Source organism: Microtus oregoni, unplaced genomic scaffold (assembly GCF_018167655.1).
Source record: "Microtus oregoni isolate MIOR12 unplaced genomic scaffold, Mior012 000003F_ref0000135, whole genome shotgun sequence".
NCBI classification, from domain to species: Eukaryota; Metazoa; Chordata; class Mammalia; order Rodentia; family Cricetidae; genus Microtus; species Microtus oregoni.
The window spans coordinates 58,434,862-58,453,174 of record NW_024543062.1 but is presented as its reverse complement, the minus strand read 5'-3'; the positions used below and the strand labels follow the sequence as shown (position 1 = coordinate 58,453,174).

Here is an 18,313-nt window from a genome sequence, read left to right as displayed (position 1 = left end):
AGCAACTCTCTCCCCATTTCTCCACTTCCCCGCTTCTGTCTCTCTCTCCTCTCTCTTTTCCGGCTCTCTCTCAGAGAGGCACATCCATCTCTCCTCTCCTCCCCCCTTTTGCCTCGCTTCCTCTCCCTCTCCCCCTTTCTGCCCTTTTCCCTTCCCTTCCATAACCCCTAAAAAATGTCCGACTCCACTCTGTATGGTGTGCCTATCCTTCTCTCTTACCTGCTCCCCACTGCCACATAAAGATCTGCGCCTTCCCTGCCTGTCCAGGGACCAGCTACCTGCCAGCATGGCTTTGAGCACAGTCCCAACCTAGTACCTGCTGCTCCCGCTGCCCACTGCTGGTGGCTTGCACCGTCCCAGGACTCACTGTCTGCAGCCGGGGCCCAGCCAGCTGCCCACAAGGCTTGCTAGGGACGAGCCACCTTCCTGCTGCTTGGTCTTCTGCACAGTCCCTGCCTGGGACTGGCTGCTTTCCACAGCATGCTGCCGGGGACCCGCAGCAAATCCATTTCACACACCCCTCTGAAACTCTAGTCTGACAGAACCTGATGCTTTCTTCTGACCTCTGCATGCCCTGTACGTATGTGGTGCACAGACATACATGCAGGGAAAACACCCATGCACATAAAAATGATTTTCAAATTAAAAAAAGAGGAAGGAAAACTAAGAAGGATGGCATCCTAAGGAACAACAAATGAGGTTGTCTTCTAGTTTTCCAATGTATTCTCTCTCTCTCTCTCTCTCTCTCTCTCTCTCACACACACACACACACACACACACATACACACAAACACACACACGCATGCACGCACTCGCACAGGGCTGACTTTGTTTTCTCTTTACAGCTGTCAAGGAGGATTTGGTGGATGTCCGTGCATACATTGCTCGTTCCCTCATTGATGGCTTCGAAGGACCCCCAGGGTACAGCCAGAGGTTCGGGCTGTACCATGTCAACTTTAGTGACAGCAGCAGGCCAAGAACTGCCAGGAGATCTGCCCACTTCTTCACTGGCATCATTGAAAAGAATGGTTTCCCTGCCAAGGAGCTGAGAAGAACCCCAGTGCCTATGAAAGCAGACTTTTCCTCCAGAGCCACAACCTTCTACAACTCCCCATCTGAGGTGCCCTCCCAGGCTAAAATCGTGTGGGAAAAGTTCTCCAACCAGCCCAAGTTTGAGAGAGACTTGTTCTATCATGGCACATTCAGAGATGACTTCCTGTGGGGCGTGTCCTCCTCGGCCTATCAAATCGAAGGAGGTTGGGATGCTGATGGCAAAGGACCCAGCATCTGGGACAACTTCACCCACAGTCCAGGGAGCACCGTGAAAGACAATGCCACCGCAGACATAGCTTGTGACAGCTATAACAAACTGGATGAAGACCTGAACATTCTTCGCGCCCTGAAGGTCAAGGCCTATAGGTTCTCTATCTCCTGGCCTCGGATTTTCCCAACGGGAACTATCAGTTCCCTCAACGAGCAAGGTGTCGATTATTACAACAGGCTGATTGACGGCTTGCTGCAGAGCAACATCTTCCCCATGGTGACACTGTTTCACTGGGACCTGCCCCAGGCCCTCCAGGATATTGGAGGTTGGGAGAACTCTTCTTTGATTGATTTGTTCAACAGCTATGCTGACTTCTGTTTTAAGACCTTTGGTGACAGAGTCAAGTTCTGGATGACCTTTAATGAGCCTTTGTATGTGTCGCTGTTTGGATATGGTTCAGGGGTGTTTCCCCCAAATGTGCAGGACCCCGGCTGGGCACCTTACAGGGTCAGCCACACACTCATCAAGGCTCACGCTAAAGTCTACCATACTTATGATGAGAAATACAGGCAGGAGCAGAAGGGGGTCATCTCACTGAACCTCAACACTCACTGGGTGGAACCCAAAGACCCAGGAGTCCTAAGAGATGTGGAAGCTGCCGACCGGATGCTGCAGTTTTCCCTGGGCTGGTTTGCCCACCCCATTTTTAGAAACGGGGACTATCCAGATGTCATGAAATGGAATGTGGGGAACAGGAGTGAACTGCAGCACCTGGCGGGCTCCCGCCTGCCCAGCTTCACAGAGGAGGAGAAGGCGTACATCAGGGGCACGGCTGATGTCTTCTGCCTCAACACCTACTCGTCCGTGTTTGTGCAGCACAGCACCCCAAGGCTGAACCCACCCAACTATGATGATGACCGCGAGCTGACGGTCAGCGATATGGATTCTTCGCTGACCTCCCCGTCAATGCTCCCAGCCGTGCCCTGGGGGATGCGGAGGCTGCTGAACTGGATCAAGGAAGAGTATGGCGACGTTCCCATTTACATCACCGAGAATGGACATGGGCTGTACGACCCCTCGCTGGATGACACAGACAGGATATTCTACCACAAAACCTATATCAACGAGGCTCTGAAAGGTACATGAGGCTTCAGCCCCTCTCACTAAACCTCCACTTTCCCTGTCCTATGCCTCTCGAGTCCAGTTTTCCTGTCCTCCATCTGTCATGTGTCCCATGCTTCGGCAGGCACTCTCAACATCTCTCTTTTGGGTTTGTGCCAGGGCTCAGTTAGTAAAGTGTTTGTCTTGCAAGCCTAGGGACCAGAGTTCAATTTCCAGGGAAAAGGCAGACTTGGTTCATTTGTAATCTCTGTGCAGAGGAAGCAGAAAGCTGCATTCTTGGGGCTCTCTGGCGGGCAAGCCTAGCCCACTTGGTGAGTTCCAGGTCAGACTAAAGTGAGTGATGTCCAAGAAATGACTTATGAGGTTGTGTTCTAGCCTCCCCCCCCACACACACTTGCTCACTCATACACACACAGAGATTTACATAAAAAGGTAAAGTTTCCACTTCTAGAGCAGGGGATGAGGCTCGGTTAGTGAACTGCTTGCCCAGAATACACAGCCTTAGTCTCCTCTCCCAGCCCTAGAGTGGACAAGGTGCAGCCTGCAATTTCACACTGGAACACTAGGGGCAGGAGGAGCAGAAATAAATCCAAGTTTAATCTTGACTGTAGAGTGATTGCAAGATGAGCTGCGCTACTTGGGTTCCTGTCTCTAAACATTTCAAATGGTAATAGAAATTCACACTTGTGTGCTTACTAGCTACGTGGGCTGAGGCTTATCCCTTTACCTTAACAAATAACTGTTGCTGTAAGGTCTTTGAGGCCAGGAAGAGTAAGAGTGAAAACTGGTAGTCAGGGTGCTGCTGCGGGATTTAATTAGGTGGCTAGGGATGAAGAGCTAGGCTGAACTCTGAGTACGAGGCCAGACTGGTCTGCATAGTGTGTTCCAGGACAACCAGGGTGGAGAGAAAAACCCTGTGTCAAAATAGAAAAAAAAAAAAACCCACAAAAGACAAAAGCGAAACAACAAAAAGCAGAAAGTATGAGTGATGAGGTCACATGTTCCTCTCTCAGGAAGCATGTGACAGCACACTTGCGTGGTTTAGCATAGGACATAGCCTGGAGTCCAGTACCAGCACCGGACCGGCTTCTCCAGAGCCCTTCCTACTGGCTAATGGTTTCTTCTGCTCTCTTTGGCATTTCCTAGCCTACAGGCTGGATGGTGTGGACCTTCGAGGGTATATTGCCTGGTCGCTGATGGACAACTTCGAGTGGCTGTCAGGTTACACGGTCAAGTTTGGGCTGTATCATGTTGACTTTGACGATGTGACCAGGCCTCGAACAGCAAGAGCCTCGGCCAGCTACTACACAGAGGTCATTACCAACAATGGCATGCCCCTGGCCAAGGAGGACGAGTTTTTGTATGGAGAGTTCCCCAAGGGCTTCATCTGGAGTGCGGCTTCTGCTGCCTATCAGGTGAGGAGTGTGGAGCCATGAGCTCACTTTCCTACTGGCTGCTGGGCGCCAAGCATGTGCACAGGACTGGAGGCACACAAGCCAGAGCTGTTAGTGAACCTGTGCAGACCAGTGTGTGCGCAAGGATCCAGGTGCCTCAGACCCCAAAGTCAGTGAGATTCCTGTGGGTAAAGTTATCTTGTTCCTTGTCTAGTAGCTGTGGTGAGGTTTCTGACACAGGCTACTTATGGAGGGAAGGGTTAATTTAGGTTCACAGTTTAAGGCTGAGAGGAAAAGTCCTGACAGTAGCCAGGTGAGGCAGCTGGTCACAAGACATCTTCAGTCAGGAAGTAGAGAAACGTGGATTCGGGTGCTCTGCTCACTTTCTCGGTTTTATTTGGTAGACTCCAGCCACTGAACGGTAATTGCCCACATTAATGGTGATTTTTCTTTCCTTAATTAATTCAGTCTAGAAACTTCTTTATAGATTGGTCAGACATTTGTTTTCTAGGTGTCTGTAGATCTTGTCAAGGACTGAGATGGACATTTGCAGGAGCAGATGGATCAGGTAGAGCCATGACAGAAGGTTCAGGAAGAACATGCAAACATGTAATCTCCCTGGAGGCTCCAGCTGTGCAGGCAGATGACCTAACTGGCTCAGGAGTCAATCCGGGTATTTTCTGATGCTCTGACCTGGGGCTGCTACTGAGTTCACGACAAGGAGGTGAACACAGAACATATGGTCTGTGATTCCCTTTCCTCAGGAAGAGGAAAGATGAGAGAGGGCAAGAACAGTGCAGGTATGGTCACTCTTCAGCGGGCGTGGGGCTCCGCCTTTCTTCTTCTTCATCTTCTTCTCTTCCTCCTCCACTATTTCAAATGTTTTTTCGTGACAGGGTCTCATACAGTTCAGGCTGTATGAATTTACTGAGCAGCCCATATTCTTGGAATCTTGACCATTCTGCCTCCATTTCCTTGAATCCTGAGGTTACAGGTGTGCAGCACTAGGCTGTTTTCTCAGTGCTGGCATGGGATAGCCTGGGGTCCACGCATGGTAGACAAGCCTCGACCAGTTGAGTCTCACCCAAGTCTGACTTCCTTATCCCTTCGGGCACAGTTGGCTCCTCTGTTCCTCCTCCTCCCCAGCTCTTAGCGGCCATTTTTGTGGTGAGACCCAGCTGTTTTACACAGCAGCCAACAATTGTCCTCTGGTGTCCTGACTGCCCCTGGAGTGTCGCAACTTGTAGGTCCTCTCAGTAGTCGGAACTGCACAGCACGTGGATGTTCCCACACATACATTTCTGTCATTTTACCCTTCAGCCTCCCCACTTGGCATTTCTTAATTAAGTATACAGGAGACAGAGTCTTGTGTAAACCAACTCACTCTGTAGCCAAGGATGACATTGAACTTCTGATCCTCCTGCCTCTACTGTCCAAATCCCAGGCTAACTAGTGTGCCTAAATACTCTCAGCATATGCAGTGCTAGAGATGGAGCCCAGGGCCTCATGCATGGCAATCAATGCCTCATCTAACTTAGCCTTATCCCCCAGCCCTACAGTTTGTATATTTAAAGCCATGAGTTCATATCCATGTTTCCAATTCAAATCTATAGGGAAATGCTAGCCCTTTCATTTTCTTATTTGCATCTCCTTTCTCCAGTGAAGAACTCTCTATACCAATGTATGTGTATATGTATATATATGTGTGTGTGTGTGTGTGTGTGTGTGTGTGTGTGTGTGTGTATAGCTCCTGGCAGCCTAGGCTAGTCCCTTTGGTCCTGGCCTCTTCCACCTCCACACACATGGTTCCTATGGCGATTTCCTGCTGGCTCCACTCCGCCCTCTCCCAGCCAGCACTGGATGTGCATTATTGGCTAGAATGCCAACACCATCTCAGCAGTGACACCATATTTGCTGTCCCACCATATGTGTTGAAATGTTCGAAAGTGAATTACAGATGTGGTACTTATCTAACCAAGGACCACCACAGACGGGCGTTCTCCAAAGTCTTATTGGAAGAGAGTTAGAGAGGAGGAGGAAGGCATAGAAACAGACATGTACATCTGGACTACAAATACTTTCTCCACACCAGTATCCTTGCAGTAGGCTTGCCTGTAATTAAGGTAGTAGCAGATGTGATATTGTTCACTCAGCACCTTTGGTGAGTACCCACCATATGCCAGACCCCACTGCCAACATTAAATGGGAAACGAAAATGTGATACCCATTCTTGGAACTAGGAATGTGACTCAGTAGGGTACTCGGTTCCTTTGTTATATGATTGTTCAAAGTTTGCCTAGGCTATGTGAGGCTCTCTTTTTCTCATGTGTATGGGCGCATATGCGCATGCACACACACACACACACACACACACGCATGCACTGAGGCATGCACACACACACACACACGTACAAGTGCCTACACTGCATGGTGATATGGGAAACCAGAACGGTAGCAGAGTGCAGAGTGATGCCGCCATGTGTGCAGGGCTACTTTAGTAACTGGGTGCAGGGTGTGCAGAGAAGGCTCCCCAGGGAGCTGCAGAAGGGAATGTATTTGGTCACTGGCTTAGACTACCTCTTGTCATCCAAGATTGAAGGAGCCTGGAGAGCAGATGGCAAAGGACTCAGTATTTGGGACACATTTTCCCACACACCATTGAAGATTGAGAATGACGACATTGGAGATGGGACCTGCGACAGTTACCACAAGATTGATGAGGATGTGGTGGCCCTTCAGAACCTGGGTGTGTCCCACTATCGATTCTCCATCTCCTGGCCTCGAGTCCTCCCAGACGGAACCACCAGGTTCATCAATGAAGCAGGCCTCAACTACTATGTTCGATTAATAGATGCACTGCTGGCTGCTGGCATCACACCACAGGTGAGGTGGTCCCTGGAGGTAGTGGGTCAGGAGGACTCCATTTAATATACAAACAAGTGATGGGATTTTATTTTATTCATTTACTCTATATATTTTTAATGTGTGCTGCCTGCTTCTCATATCTACTTATTTATCAGATACGGTCCTACGTATTTATCTATTTATCTACATTTGAGAAAAAGTCTCCATTATCCCAGCAGACCTCTTACTCCTTATGTAGCTGAAGATGTTCTTGAACTTCTGTCCTGTATCCCACACCTCATAGTGCTAGACTTCCAGGTGTTCACCACCGTGCTGTACGGATGGAACCCAGGGCTTGCTGCATGCTAAGCAAGACTCTATTGCCAACTCCAGAATTTCTGTGTGTGTGTGTGTGTCAGAGAAAATCTTTATAGGAGTGACCACTTTCCTTCCCCCGTGTGTATTCTGGAGTTTGAACCTACATCATTAGGTTTTGTGGCAGGCACCTTTACTTGATGGGCCATCACCTTAGCAACAAAATGGTTTTGTAACTTGGGTTTTGAATTGTCCATAGATTCACATGGTACAGAGTTAGAGAATGAAATGTTTTCTTCCCTGTCATGGAGAAAGTTCAGAACTCCCTGAACCTTTACATGTCATTGTCCTAGAATGTCTCATGTTGTTGGCTTCCTGAGAGATGGTGGATAGAACCCTGTTCTGGCTTCCCCGCAGGTGACCTTGTACCACTGGGACCTGCCCCAGGCACTGCAAGACATTGGTGGCTGGGAGAATGAGACAATTGTGCAGCTGTTTAAGGAGTATGCAGATGTGCTCTTCCAGAGGCTGGGGAACAAGGTGAAGTTTTGGATCACACTGAATGAGCCCTTCGTCGTTGCTACCCAAGGCTATGGCAATGGGGTGCACGCTCCAGGTAAATGTCCTAGATCCAACTTGTCATCTGTTTGGATAATGACATTCTCAGGACAGCGAAGCCCTGGGATCCCAGTGTCATAAGAAGTCACTGACAGGCAGTGTATTTCAGTCCCTACCTTCACAGGTCTGGGGAGAGGGCTCAGCTCTAAAGTGCTTACGGTGCAGGTCTAGGGGTCTGAGTTCTCTCCCCAGAACCCATGCAAAACCCCAAACAAGCAAACAAACATACAAACACCTGGTAAAGTGACACATTGTAACCCTAGCCCTGGGAAGGCCGAGCCAGGTGACCCTCTGGGGCTCCCATCTCCCTCAGTCTACCCTAGTTCAGGTCCACAAGTGAACCTGTCACAGAGAAGTAGGTGGTCTCTCTGTGAATGATACCTGAGGCTGTCCTCTGGCCTCCACCTACACTCACACAAGTCAGCACATGCTCCTGCACACACATGTTCCTGCACACACATGCTCCTGCACACACACACACACACACACACACACACACAAAATTGAAATGGATGGGGAGGTATTTCTCAAATCACAGATAGATGCATCTTCTGTGGCTCTTAGTTGGCACTTTGATTTGAGCACTTGTTCTCGTGATGTGGTTATTGTCACCATTGGGTGTGTCCTCCAGTCCTGACCTCACTGTGGTCCCCTAGACCTCTAGGATGTCAACTGAGCATTCATCATAGTAGAAGTCCCACCAGAGGTGGGGACATAAGCCACCATAGATCAAGTACTTTCCCTCAGCCAGAGTGCTGCTGGCTGCTGCCCACAAACAATCCATTCCCTTCTTACAAGAACTCTTTGCTGCCTGTTCTCCTGGGAAAGGCACTATGAGGCTGACTACTGTCTGCCATCCAGTAGGAAGAAGATGTGGGATGGGAGTGCCTGTCTCCCAGGTGTCAAATCCCTCCTGCCATACACAGGGAGGATGGTATTTTCTGCTGACATCCTGTGTGTGTTTCCAGGAATCTCCTCCAGGTCTGGCACGGCTCCATACACTGTTGGCCACAACCTAATAAAGGCTCACGCTGAGGCTTGGCATCTCTACAATGACAAGTACCGTGCCAGCCAGGGAGGCGTGATTTCCATCACCATCAACAGTGACTGGTCTGAACCCAGGGATCCCTCCAAGCAGGAGGACGTGGAGGCAGCCAGGAGGAATGTCCAGGTGTGTCCTCTGGGTACCATCTCTTCTTGGCCATCTTCTCTCCCACTGTGCTCTGAAAGAAATAGATGGAGACCAGGAATCGAAGAATTTAGATCTAAGCCAGTTGTGTTCTTACTTGATTTTGTGATCCTGAGGGGAAATGATCAACTGTTCTGTTCTTCAGGTTTTTCAACTGTGAACTAGATGTTTCTTACTCAGAGGTTGTTGTTACAGAGGGGATGAATAATTTGAATTATGTGACTGAGGGTGTTTTTTAAAGATCCTTTTTAATTATTTATTTGGTTTTTGGATTCAGGGTTTCTGTGTATAGTCCGGGCTGTCCTCGAACTCCATTGTAGACCAGGATATCCTGGAATTCACAGAGATCTTCCTGCCTCTTACTCCAGAGTGCTGGAATTAAAGGTGTGTTCCACCACCTCCTGATTTATTTTATTTTTAATTCTGTGTATGCATGTGTGCCTGTGAATGCAGGAGCCTGTGGAGGTTGGAAAATGGCATCAGATTTCCAGGAATCTGTGAACCAGGCTATGGGGCACCAAACTTAGGTCCTCTGGAGAGCAGCAAGTTTCCTTGACTATTGAACCTTCTCTCCAGCCAGCGACTGTGCTTTTAGTCTTAAAAAAATGGTCTGTGGGTTGGCAAGATAGTTCAATGGGTAAAGGTGCTTGCCAATCCAAGCTTGGTGACTTAAATTCATTCTCAGAACCCATGTAAAGAAGGAAAGAGGCCTGGCAGTGGTGGCACACGCCTTCAACCCAGCACCTAAGAAGCAGAGGCAGGCAGATCTCTGTGAGTTTGATGCTAGCTGGGTCTTCACAGTGAGTTCTTGAAAAGTCACCAAAGCTACAGAGAAGCCCTATCTTGGGCTGAAAAAATAAGGAAGGAGAGGCAGCTGTAGAGAGGGCTCATCAGGTAGGAGCACTAGGCTGCTTCCAGGGGCTGTAAGTTCAATTCCCAAGAGTCACGTGGTGGTTCTCCAGCATCTGTAGTGTTATGTGATGTCCCTTCTCACAGAAAGGAATACACCAGATAGAGCACTCATACACATTTTAACAAATACAGGAAAGAAATCAGTTCTTCTCTAGGACTGAAGAGATGGCTCCTCAGTTAAGAACACTGTCTGCTCTTCCAGAGGACCTGGGATCAATCTCAGCACTCACAAGGCAGCTCACAGGGACTGTAACTCACAGAGATGTACATGCAGGTAACACCAATGTACATAAAATACAAATAAATGAACTTAAAAATGAGGAAGGCTGGAGAGAAGAGACTTTACAGAGTTGTCTTCTGACCTCCAGCATGGCACCACCCCCGCTCCACCTCATACACCACAGCTGCTGCTGCCACCTCCACCTCCACCACTAATGATGATGATAATTTAACAAGGAAACTCATTGGTTGAATGATTGCTTAGCATGCATGGAGCCTGAGGTTCTGTCCTCAGCTCTGCATGAGCCTGGTGGTGGTGATACGTGCCTGTGAGCCTAGCACTTTGGAGACTGAAGAAGGAGGATTGGGAGTTCATGGGCATCCTTGGCTACATAGCAAGTTTGAGGCATGCCTGTGCTACAGTGAGACCTTGGTCATATGTAGGCCTCACTGGATGCAGCACTGACTTGATGCTAATTTCCTCCACTATAACCTCCTGCTTTGCCTACAGTAGCTGTAGCCATCACCTCTGGGTGCCAAGAGTTCCTTAATTTCTTAGTAACTCTAGTGCCCCTATTTTCTAATTCTCAGAACAAGGATGTGCTTATACAGCCCCTGGAAGTCTATACTATAGTAAGCAGATGCCAGCAGGAAACAGCCTTGTTCAGTGAAGACCCCTGACAGGAGGGAGAGAGTGACCCCGATGGTACAGCCTCCCCTAGCCTGTTGGTGTCTGGGAGAGGTGAGATGCCTCCCTCCCATGTCAGTTTCAACAGTGATTTACCCCCACACAGTTCATGGGAGGCTGGTTTGCACACCCCATCTTCAAAAACGGAGATTACCCGGAGGTGATGAAGACACGGGTACTTGAAAGGAGCCTGGCGGAGAACCTCACCAAGTCGAGGTCAGTGCTGTATCCTCAGCAGTGAGTGAGCGGTGTGAATGTCAGTGCCAGGAAGGGCACCGTGCCTAGAACTTGCGTCCTTGCTATGAAGATGGCATGTGATAGCATCTGTAAAATTCAGGAAGACACTTAGGGTCACCCATCGCCTCTGACTCTTACAATCTTCCCACCTCCTCTTTGCACATAGTTCTCAAGGGGAGGGCGGGTTCTAGGAAGACACCCAATTATGAGAGTGCTCCAAAGTCCCCCACTCTGCACCTTGTCCAGTTGTGGCTCTATTAATTTCCATCTAGTGCAGGAAGAGGGTTTTCTGATGAGACTGAGTGAGCCACTGATATATGGATGGGCTTTTTGTTTTGATTTTTGTTTTTGAAATAGAAGAAAACAAAATTGGGTGAGCAAGAGAGGTGGGGAATGTAGAGCTGGAGGAGGGTAAAACGTATTCAAAACATTTTGTAGGACAAGATATTTTCTTTTTATAAAAAAATTTATTATATATTCAGTGTTCTGTTTGCATGCATGCCTACACACTAGAAGAGGGTATCAGATCTCATTCTAGATGTTTGTGAGCCACCAGGTGGTTTGTCAGAATTGAACTCTGGACCTTAGGAAGAACAGACAGTGATCTTGACTCTAACCCTTCTCTCCAGCCCAAGAAAGAAGTTTTTTAATTAAAACAAAAGAAAACTGAGCTCAATCCTGGCAAGGGAATATGCCTGGTGAGACAGTCACTATTGTTATTGTTCTCCAAGATAGCCGCAGAAACTGCCTCAAGAGTACCCAGTCCTAAGCAACTCCATTGCCTTGCTCAAGAACTAGTTCCCCAGTTTGCTTACTTGATCTGTTTATCACCTTGAGAGAAAGCTATTGCTTGGGGACTGTCAGGCACATGCTTTTTTTTTTTTTTTTGGTGATGGTGGAGGGTCATCTGTCTATCTTTTGTTCATTGGTTGATTAATAAAGAAAACTGCTTGGCCTAATAGGTCAGAACATAGGTAGGCAGGGAAGACAGAACAGAATGCTGGGAGGAAGAAGGCAGTGAGGCAGACAATATAGCTCTCCTCTCCAAGATGGACACAGGTTAAGATCCTTCCCAGTAAGCCACCACCTCGTGGTGCTACACACATTATTAGAAATGGGTTAATAAAGATGTGAGAATTAGCCAATAAAAGGCTAGAACTAATGGTGCAGGAAGTGTTTAAAAGAATACAGTTTCCGTGTAATTTTTTTGGGTAAAGCTAGCCTGGTGGCAGGAAGTGGCCCGTCACTCCTACTTCTACTATTTGGCCAGTAGATGGCAATGTTTTACAATAGGGCATCCATGTTTACCTGTTCTGCTCTCTTCCTGGGAGCAGCAGCTGGAAGTTATGGTTTTGAGAGTAATAAAGGTCAGGGCCAGAGTGCTCCACCACCAAAGTGATGTTCAGAACAAGGCTGCCTGTCATCAAAACCAACATCCACAAAACCTTTCCACAAAAGGCACAAAACGATGGCTCCTGGCCTTTCAGGGAAAGACTCAAAAGCCCAACTCTATCTAGATCAAGTGTCTGGCAGAGGATGATAGGAATTCAGCAGACATCCATTCCTAATTGCCTTTGAGTCTGTCTCCCAAATCTTCCTTCTATCACAAAAATTGTAGTTCATAACTTGTAGCACGCACCTGGCCTATGTAGGGCAGTCCTGATGTGCAAGGCTATGCCACTGTGTCTGATGTAGCAGTCTGCTAGTGGGCATTCTGGACTCTACACACACCTGGGTCAGAACTAAGTGGTAGGGTCCATAGGCAGAGTCTGGCTCCTCCAGATGGTGACAGGCCAGCAGGGAAGGAAGATGAACTGGCATGGGATTCTAGTCCTCAGTTTCCTCAGTACAAAGAAAAGTCCAAAGACCAGGAGGTTGGTTGACCTGGGGATATCAGAGCCAAGGCAGGGGTATTGGAGGGCTGGGCCCCAGAACAAGAAGTTGTCTCAGGGCTATGAGTCAGACAGAGGAAGACTAAGCAGAATACTTAGTCTTGAGTTGAAAGGAGCCTGCTGCAGGGCAGGGCCACATGGAAACTGGACAGGGACGTGGCCTTGAGGCCACAGCTGAGGAGCCATTACAGACTCCAGAACAGAAGCAGGGTTGAGAACACAGGTCAGTGAAATGATCAGACACGAAAGTCCACAATCCAACATTCAGTTCTCAGAACTTCCCCGTTAGTAAGGACAGACAGCAGAGGACACCTGAATGAAGCAAGCCCAGGAAAAGAGAGGAGCAAAGTGTGAGCTGGGAGGACACGAATGGCAAAGACTAAATTGGGCGCATAAAGGAATAGTTAAAAGAAATTACCTCAGATGCAGGCTTGGTTGTCAAACCTATCTTACATAATAAAACTCAGAATGTCTGAAGGTAATGGGGCGGGGGTGGGGGACAGCCCGCAGGGAGTGTACCCAGGACAGAGAGACCAGTGTGCAGGTGGCTCTTTGGGGAGGAGAAGGGATGGAGCAGCAGGCAGGAGCATCACCTGAAGAGCTTCCCTTTGTGGGGCTGCTCTAGTCATAACCACGTGTCTGGAGTTCTGAGTGCCCCTACTCTGTCCAGACAGTCTCTCCTCAAAGTGTGATTCCTCCTGATTCTTCCCCTAATGGCTCCCTCTTCCCAGGCTCCCTGAATTTACAGAGAGCGAGAAGAAGAGGATCAACGGCACCTTTGACTTTTTCGGGTTCAACCACTACACCACTGTCCTGGCCTACAATCTCGACTATCCTGCTGACATCTCTTCCTTTGATGCAGACAGGTAAGACAAACAACAGGATACCTGAGTAGGGAAGTGTCCTCTGCCCCATGTGGACTCAGGTCTGTCTGTCCTCAGAACATACCTGGTGGTCTGTTTACCAGGTTTGCTTGATGGCTACAGCACGTGGCAGCCCTGTGACATTGCATCTCCCAGCTGCTTTCCCTAACACATGTCCTTGGCTTCTTTTTCAATACAAAGGCCAAACTATTATATCTGTGCTATATAAATAGTATAAATGCATGGAGGAAACACTGGGAAACCAGAATAAAATATCCTTGCGTGAGGTCGGGAGAGGATTTAGTGGTTAAGAACACTGGCTGCTCTTCCAGAGGTCCTGGGTTCAGATCACAGCAAGTACATGCGGACCCACTCTCTGATGGTAGCATTTACTTTCAGCAGGAGACATGTGGAGCTGTTCATGTTAGTGTGAGGTGCCCTATGGGACAAAAGGTTAGATGTCACAACCGAGGCCATCCTCTGGGTTTATAAACAAGACATCTTCTTTACCTTGTGAACTTGCAGGGGTGTTGCCACTACTGCAGACAGCACATGGCCAGACTCTGGCTCCTTCTGGCTGAAGATAACCCCTTTTGGCTTCCGGAGGATCTTGAACTGGCTGAAGGAAGAATACAACAACCCTCCAATTTATGTCACAGAGAATGGGGTGTCCAGACGAGGAGACCCAGAACTCAATGACACCGACAGGATCTACTACCTCCGCAGCTACATCAATGAAGCCCTCAAAGGTAAGAGCTTCTGCCTCACTGCCTGGCCCCAATGAGCCCCTTCTTTGCTGGAGCATAGGTGTCTGGAGGACGGCAGTCTGGTCCCTCGGGGACACTAATGACAAGGCCCATTGCTCAGAGGAGTTTGAGCATTTGTTTGAGGCTAGAATCAGAGGTCTTTTCCTTCCTAGACTCACCTACACACAGCAAGTAAACCCAGTTTCCTGAACTGGCCTGAGTTAGTTCCTGACCTGAGTCCTCTGCAACCCTTAATCTTTCTTGCTGTTTGGCATCTCTGCACATTGCTTCCTCTGTGAGCAGGCAAGAGTTGTCTGGTGGCTCTAGGGCCTTTTGATTGCAAGGTAGAAGAAGGACTGGGGTGGTAGCTCAGGTGGGAAAGTGCTCACTGTACAACCCTGAGCCCTGGGTTCGATCCCAGATACTGTGAGGATAGCTGGGCATGGTGGTGGGTGCTTGTAATCCCAGCACTGGGGAGGGAGAAAATGGGGCTCTTTGGCTGGCAGCCTATACTACTTCTCTAGAAGAACAAGGTGGAGAGAACCTGAGGCCCACTTCTGGCCCCTACATGCACCCAAACGTAGCACTCATATGAACACATATATATATACATATATCTATATATATATGCATATATGTACATATATATCACAAATAGTTTGTAGCTATGTGTTCAAATATAAATGTGTGTGTGTGTGTGAACCCCAGGCTCCTCTATATGCACCCGCACATAGCACTTATATGGACACATAGCTACAAACTATTTGTGAGATATGTATGTAAAACCCGGCCTCTTCTACATCCAAGCAAACAGAAGGGACGTCTTAACTACGGCTCAGATCTTTTGCTTCTAATCGCTCCTGCCTCTCTGCCATGCCTGCACGGCCTGAATAGCCGAGACTGGCGGGGGTGCTGCATTCTTGGGGGTATTTTACATCAACATTTCAGGGGGTCTCATAATTTGCAATGAATCCACAGGTTCTCATCCTCTGTGGAGACAAAAGCAGAACCTCTTTTCCAAAGCATCAAATCCTTAGGCCCATATTTTAAAGTCAAATACCTTTCTTAGCAGTTCCCAGAATCAAATGTCTTTCTCCAAACCAGAACACAAAAGACAACACAATAACATACATCTGTACACATTCTATCTTTTGGAGACCCTCAATTCAACCTCCTGTGTAGGGTTAAGCCCAGCCTTAGGGGGCATGTCCGCCTCAGGCTAATGTTACCTATAAATCTGCCGGGCGTGTGTAGCCGCCCCTTCTGCTTTCCTGGTCTCCGCAGGAACAGTGGTTCTGTAAGTCTATTTCCCCATTAAAGCTGTATATACTTTTACAATCTGTCTACATTCATTTACACCGTTACACTCCTGCCTTTTATTTATTACTTCCCTACTGGCCAGTCTTCCAGAGGGCATCTCTCAGAGAATCTCTGGGGATGAAGACACACATACTCCTTTTAATCTGACTTGGCTTGTTCCCAGTTGGAACATTTAAACCCCCTTGTATACAAAATCTTCCTCTGTCTTCCTTGTTACTTCTGTGCCTTGTTGCTTTAAGAGTTTCAGTTACTTTTTGAGGCCTTTCAATTTACCCTCCTGCCTCTTCTTTATACTAATCTTTTGGAGGGTATCCCTCAGAGTATCTCTGGGGAAGAAAAACAAAACCACATCACCTTTCCCAATACGCTCCTCAGACAGAGTGACCCCGTTTATGAATCCCCACCTTCCAGATATCAGTAGGACCTCCACTTTGCCATGCCTGCACGGCCTGGACTTGCCGAAACTGGCAGGGGGGTGCCGGGATTGAGACACAGAGGCTTCCTTTTAGGTGGAAGAACAGCAACCTTTATTTTGCCCAGAAACCTTTTATACCTCTACTGCTTCTGTGAAAAACCACCGCCAGAAAGAACACAAACTTTCTTGTCAATTACAGACCACAAGAAAGTTCCCCTGTCAGTCAGGGTGAGTGAGGGCAGCTAGTTCACAAAACTCTCCATGGGTATTTCAAGGTTCTGACTCAGACCAATCCCCCGAGCTACTGAAGAAAGCTGTGGGGTTAGCTCAGGCTATCCTAGTTCCATTCAGAACTGGGCCTTTGTAGAAAGATACCAGTGGTCCCGCATGTTCACTGTAGAGAACCTGCTAGCACACAGGAAGGGTTCAGAACTGGAACTCACACTCTACAAAGCATAGGAGTGGGGACAACTATAAGCCCGGCTTCAGGAGGACTGGCACACAGGTGTCTTCACGTGAGTGTTCACACTCGGCATGTTTTTTAGCCACTGTGCAGGATAATGTGAACCTTCGAGGATACACGGTATGGAGCGTGATGGACAACTTTGAATGGGCCACAGGCTTTACAGAGAGGTTTGGTGTGCACTTTGTAAACCGCTCAGACCCTTCTCTGCCACGGATCCCAAAGGCGTCGGCCAAGATCTATGCCTCTGTAGTGCGCTGCAATGGCTTTCCTGACCCTGCACAAGGACCTCACCCTTGTCTCCAGCAACCAGAGGGTAGGTGGCGCTGGGAGGGACCAACACTGTGTGGTCAAGGGTGAGAGGGAGCTGCTCTTTGCACCTGCCTTCCTCTAGTTCCTGGCCTTCTCCTGCCCTTCTGTCCCCTCCATTCATTAGCATGCGCTCCAGGCACCTTTTGGCTGCTGCAGGTCTCTCCAGGGCCTGTCTTACCCTGGGCCCTGATGTGGGAATGAGCAGAGTCCATTCCTCCAGTCCTACCTCTAACTCATTGCAGCGCCTTCCTTGGGAAGGGCAGACACTTCCAGGCAGTTTCTAGGCCAAGTTTAAGGATTGTATAAATACTAAAGCTAGTACTTATTGTGTGAGTATAAAACAGAAATGGTTATGACAATACTCAGTGCTACACAAAGAGGGTACAGTTGCCCAGACCTGCATCTGAGTACCTAGCAAGTAGAGGCAGTAGAATTTGAAGTTCAAGGTCATCCATGACTACCTGGCATAACTGAGGTCTCTCTGGGATACATGAGACCAGTCTCAGGTGAATAAAGGATGTGGCCATGGGGTGGCATAGTGAGATGGCTCATGGTTTTGTAGGGAAAAGCGTTATGGCGTGAGTTTAATACTAGGAGCCCAAAGTGGAAATAGAGACCTCCTGAAAATTATGCTCTGTCCATACGTGAGCATCATGGTATGCACATACAAAAATACCACCATGAAGATGATCCATGCCAACACCACTGCGGTGAGCTTTCTTTTGTTGTGTATGTTTGGGAGGAGGGTACTAAGCAGTCTCTTGACTCCAGGATCAGAGGGACCTTTCCAGAATGCCAGAGCCTGAGTCCCCATTGTCCTTTCCTAGATGCTGAACCCACTGCCAGCCCTGTGAAGGCAGAAGTGCCCTTCCTGGGGCTGCTGCTGGGCATCACAGAAGCACAGACGGCGTTGTATGTGCTCTTCGCTCTTCTGCTTCTTGGAGTCTGTAGCTTGGTGTTTCTATTGTACAAATACTGCAAGCGCTCCAAGCAACGGGAAACACAGCCAAGCCAAAGTGAGCTGAGTCCAGTGTCTTCCTTCTGAGGAGTCGCCAGCTCCTCTGTTGTGCAGAGAAGCCCTGTGCCCTGTGCCTGCTAGCACAGACTCCTGACCACAATGGATCTCTTCATCAAGGCTTCCTGCACTGTGGGAGATGGTTTCTATCTTGAAGCTTTCTAAATTCTCAGTTGAAATGAAAAAGCATCTTCTTCAGTACTAGCAATTTTCCTGTGGACTCTGAGAAGCTTGCCAGGTCCCCTGTGGAAATGCAGAGACTTAACTGTGTAGCAGTTCTGTGTGGTCATTTCAGTGTCTGATGGCAGACTCCAAACTAGATAAGTACAAGTGAAAAGCAGGTCTAGCCGCGATACTACATGTCTGCCTATAATCCTAGCACTCAGGAGGCAGAGGCAGGAGGTGCTCCAGTTTGAGGCCTGCCACAATCACATAGTGAAATCCTGCTTTGGAGTGAGAGGGAGCTGGGACAGGGGGCAGTAGAG

General features: G+C 48.5%; 1 protein-coding gene across 1 annotated transcript in view; it reads left to right on the top strand.

Moving 5' to 3' along the window:
• The window catches only part of LOC121446359 (lactase-phlorizin hydrolase-like), a 36,764-nt gene extending 18,906 nt beyond the window's left edge, over positions 1 to 17,858 (top strand). The window contains exons 8-17 of the mRNA XM_041648936.1: positions 846 to 2,402; positions 3,533 to 3,801; positions 6,373 to 6,663; positions 7,357 to 7,555; positions 8,526 to 8,728; positions 10,672 to 10,781; positions 13,426 to 13,560; positions 14,083 to 14,306; positions 16,584 to 16,817; positions 17,641 to 17,858. Of these exons, the coding sequence (XP_041504870.1) occupies positions 846 to 2,402; positions 3,533 to 3,801; positions 6,373 to 6,663; positions 7,357 to 7,555; positions 8,526 to 8,728; positions 10,672 to 10,781; positions 13,426 to 13,560; positions 14,083 to 14,306; positions 16,584 to 16,817; positions 17,641 to 17,858 (3,440 nt within the window). The remainder of the gene's footprint in view (positions 1 to 845; positions 2,403 to 3,532; positions 3,802 to 6,372; positions 6,664 to 7,356; positions 7,556 to 8,525; positions 8,729 to 10,671; positions 10,782 to 13,425; positions 13,561 to 14,082; positions 14,307 to 16,583; positions 16,818 to 17,640) is intronic.
• The last annotated feature ends 455 nt before the right edge of the window (positions 17,859 to 18,313 follow it).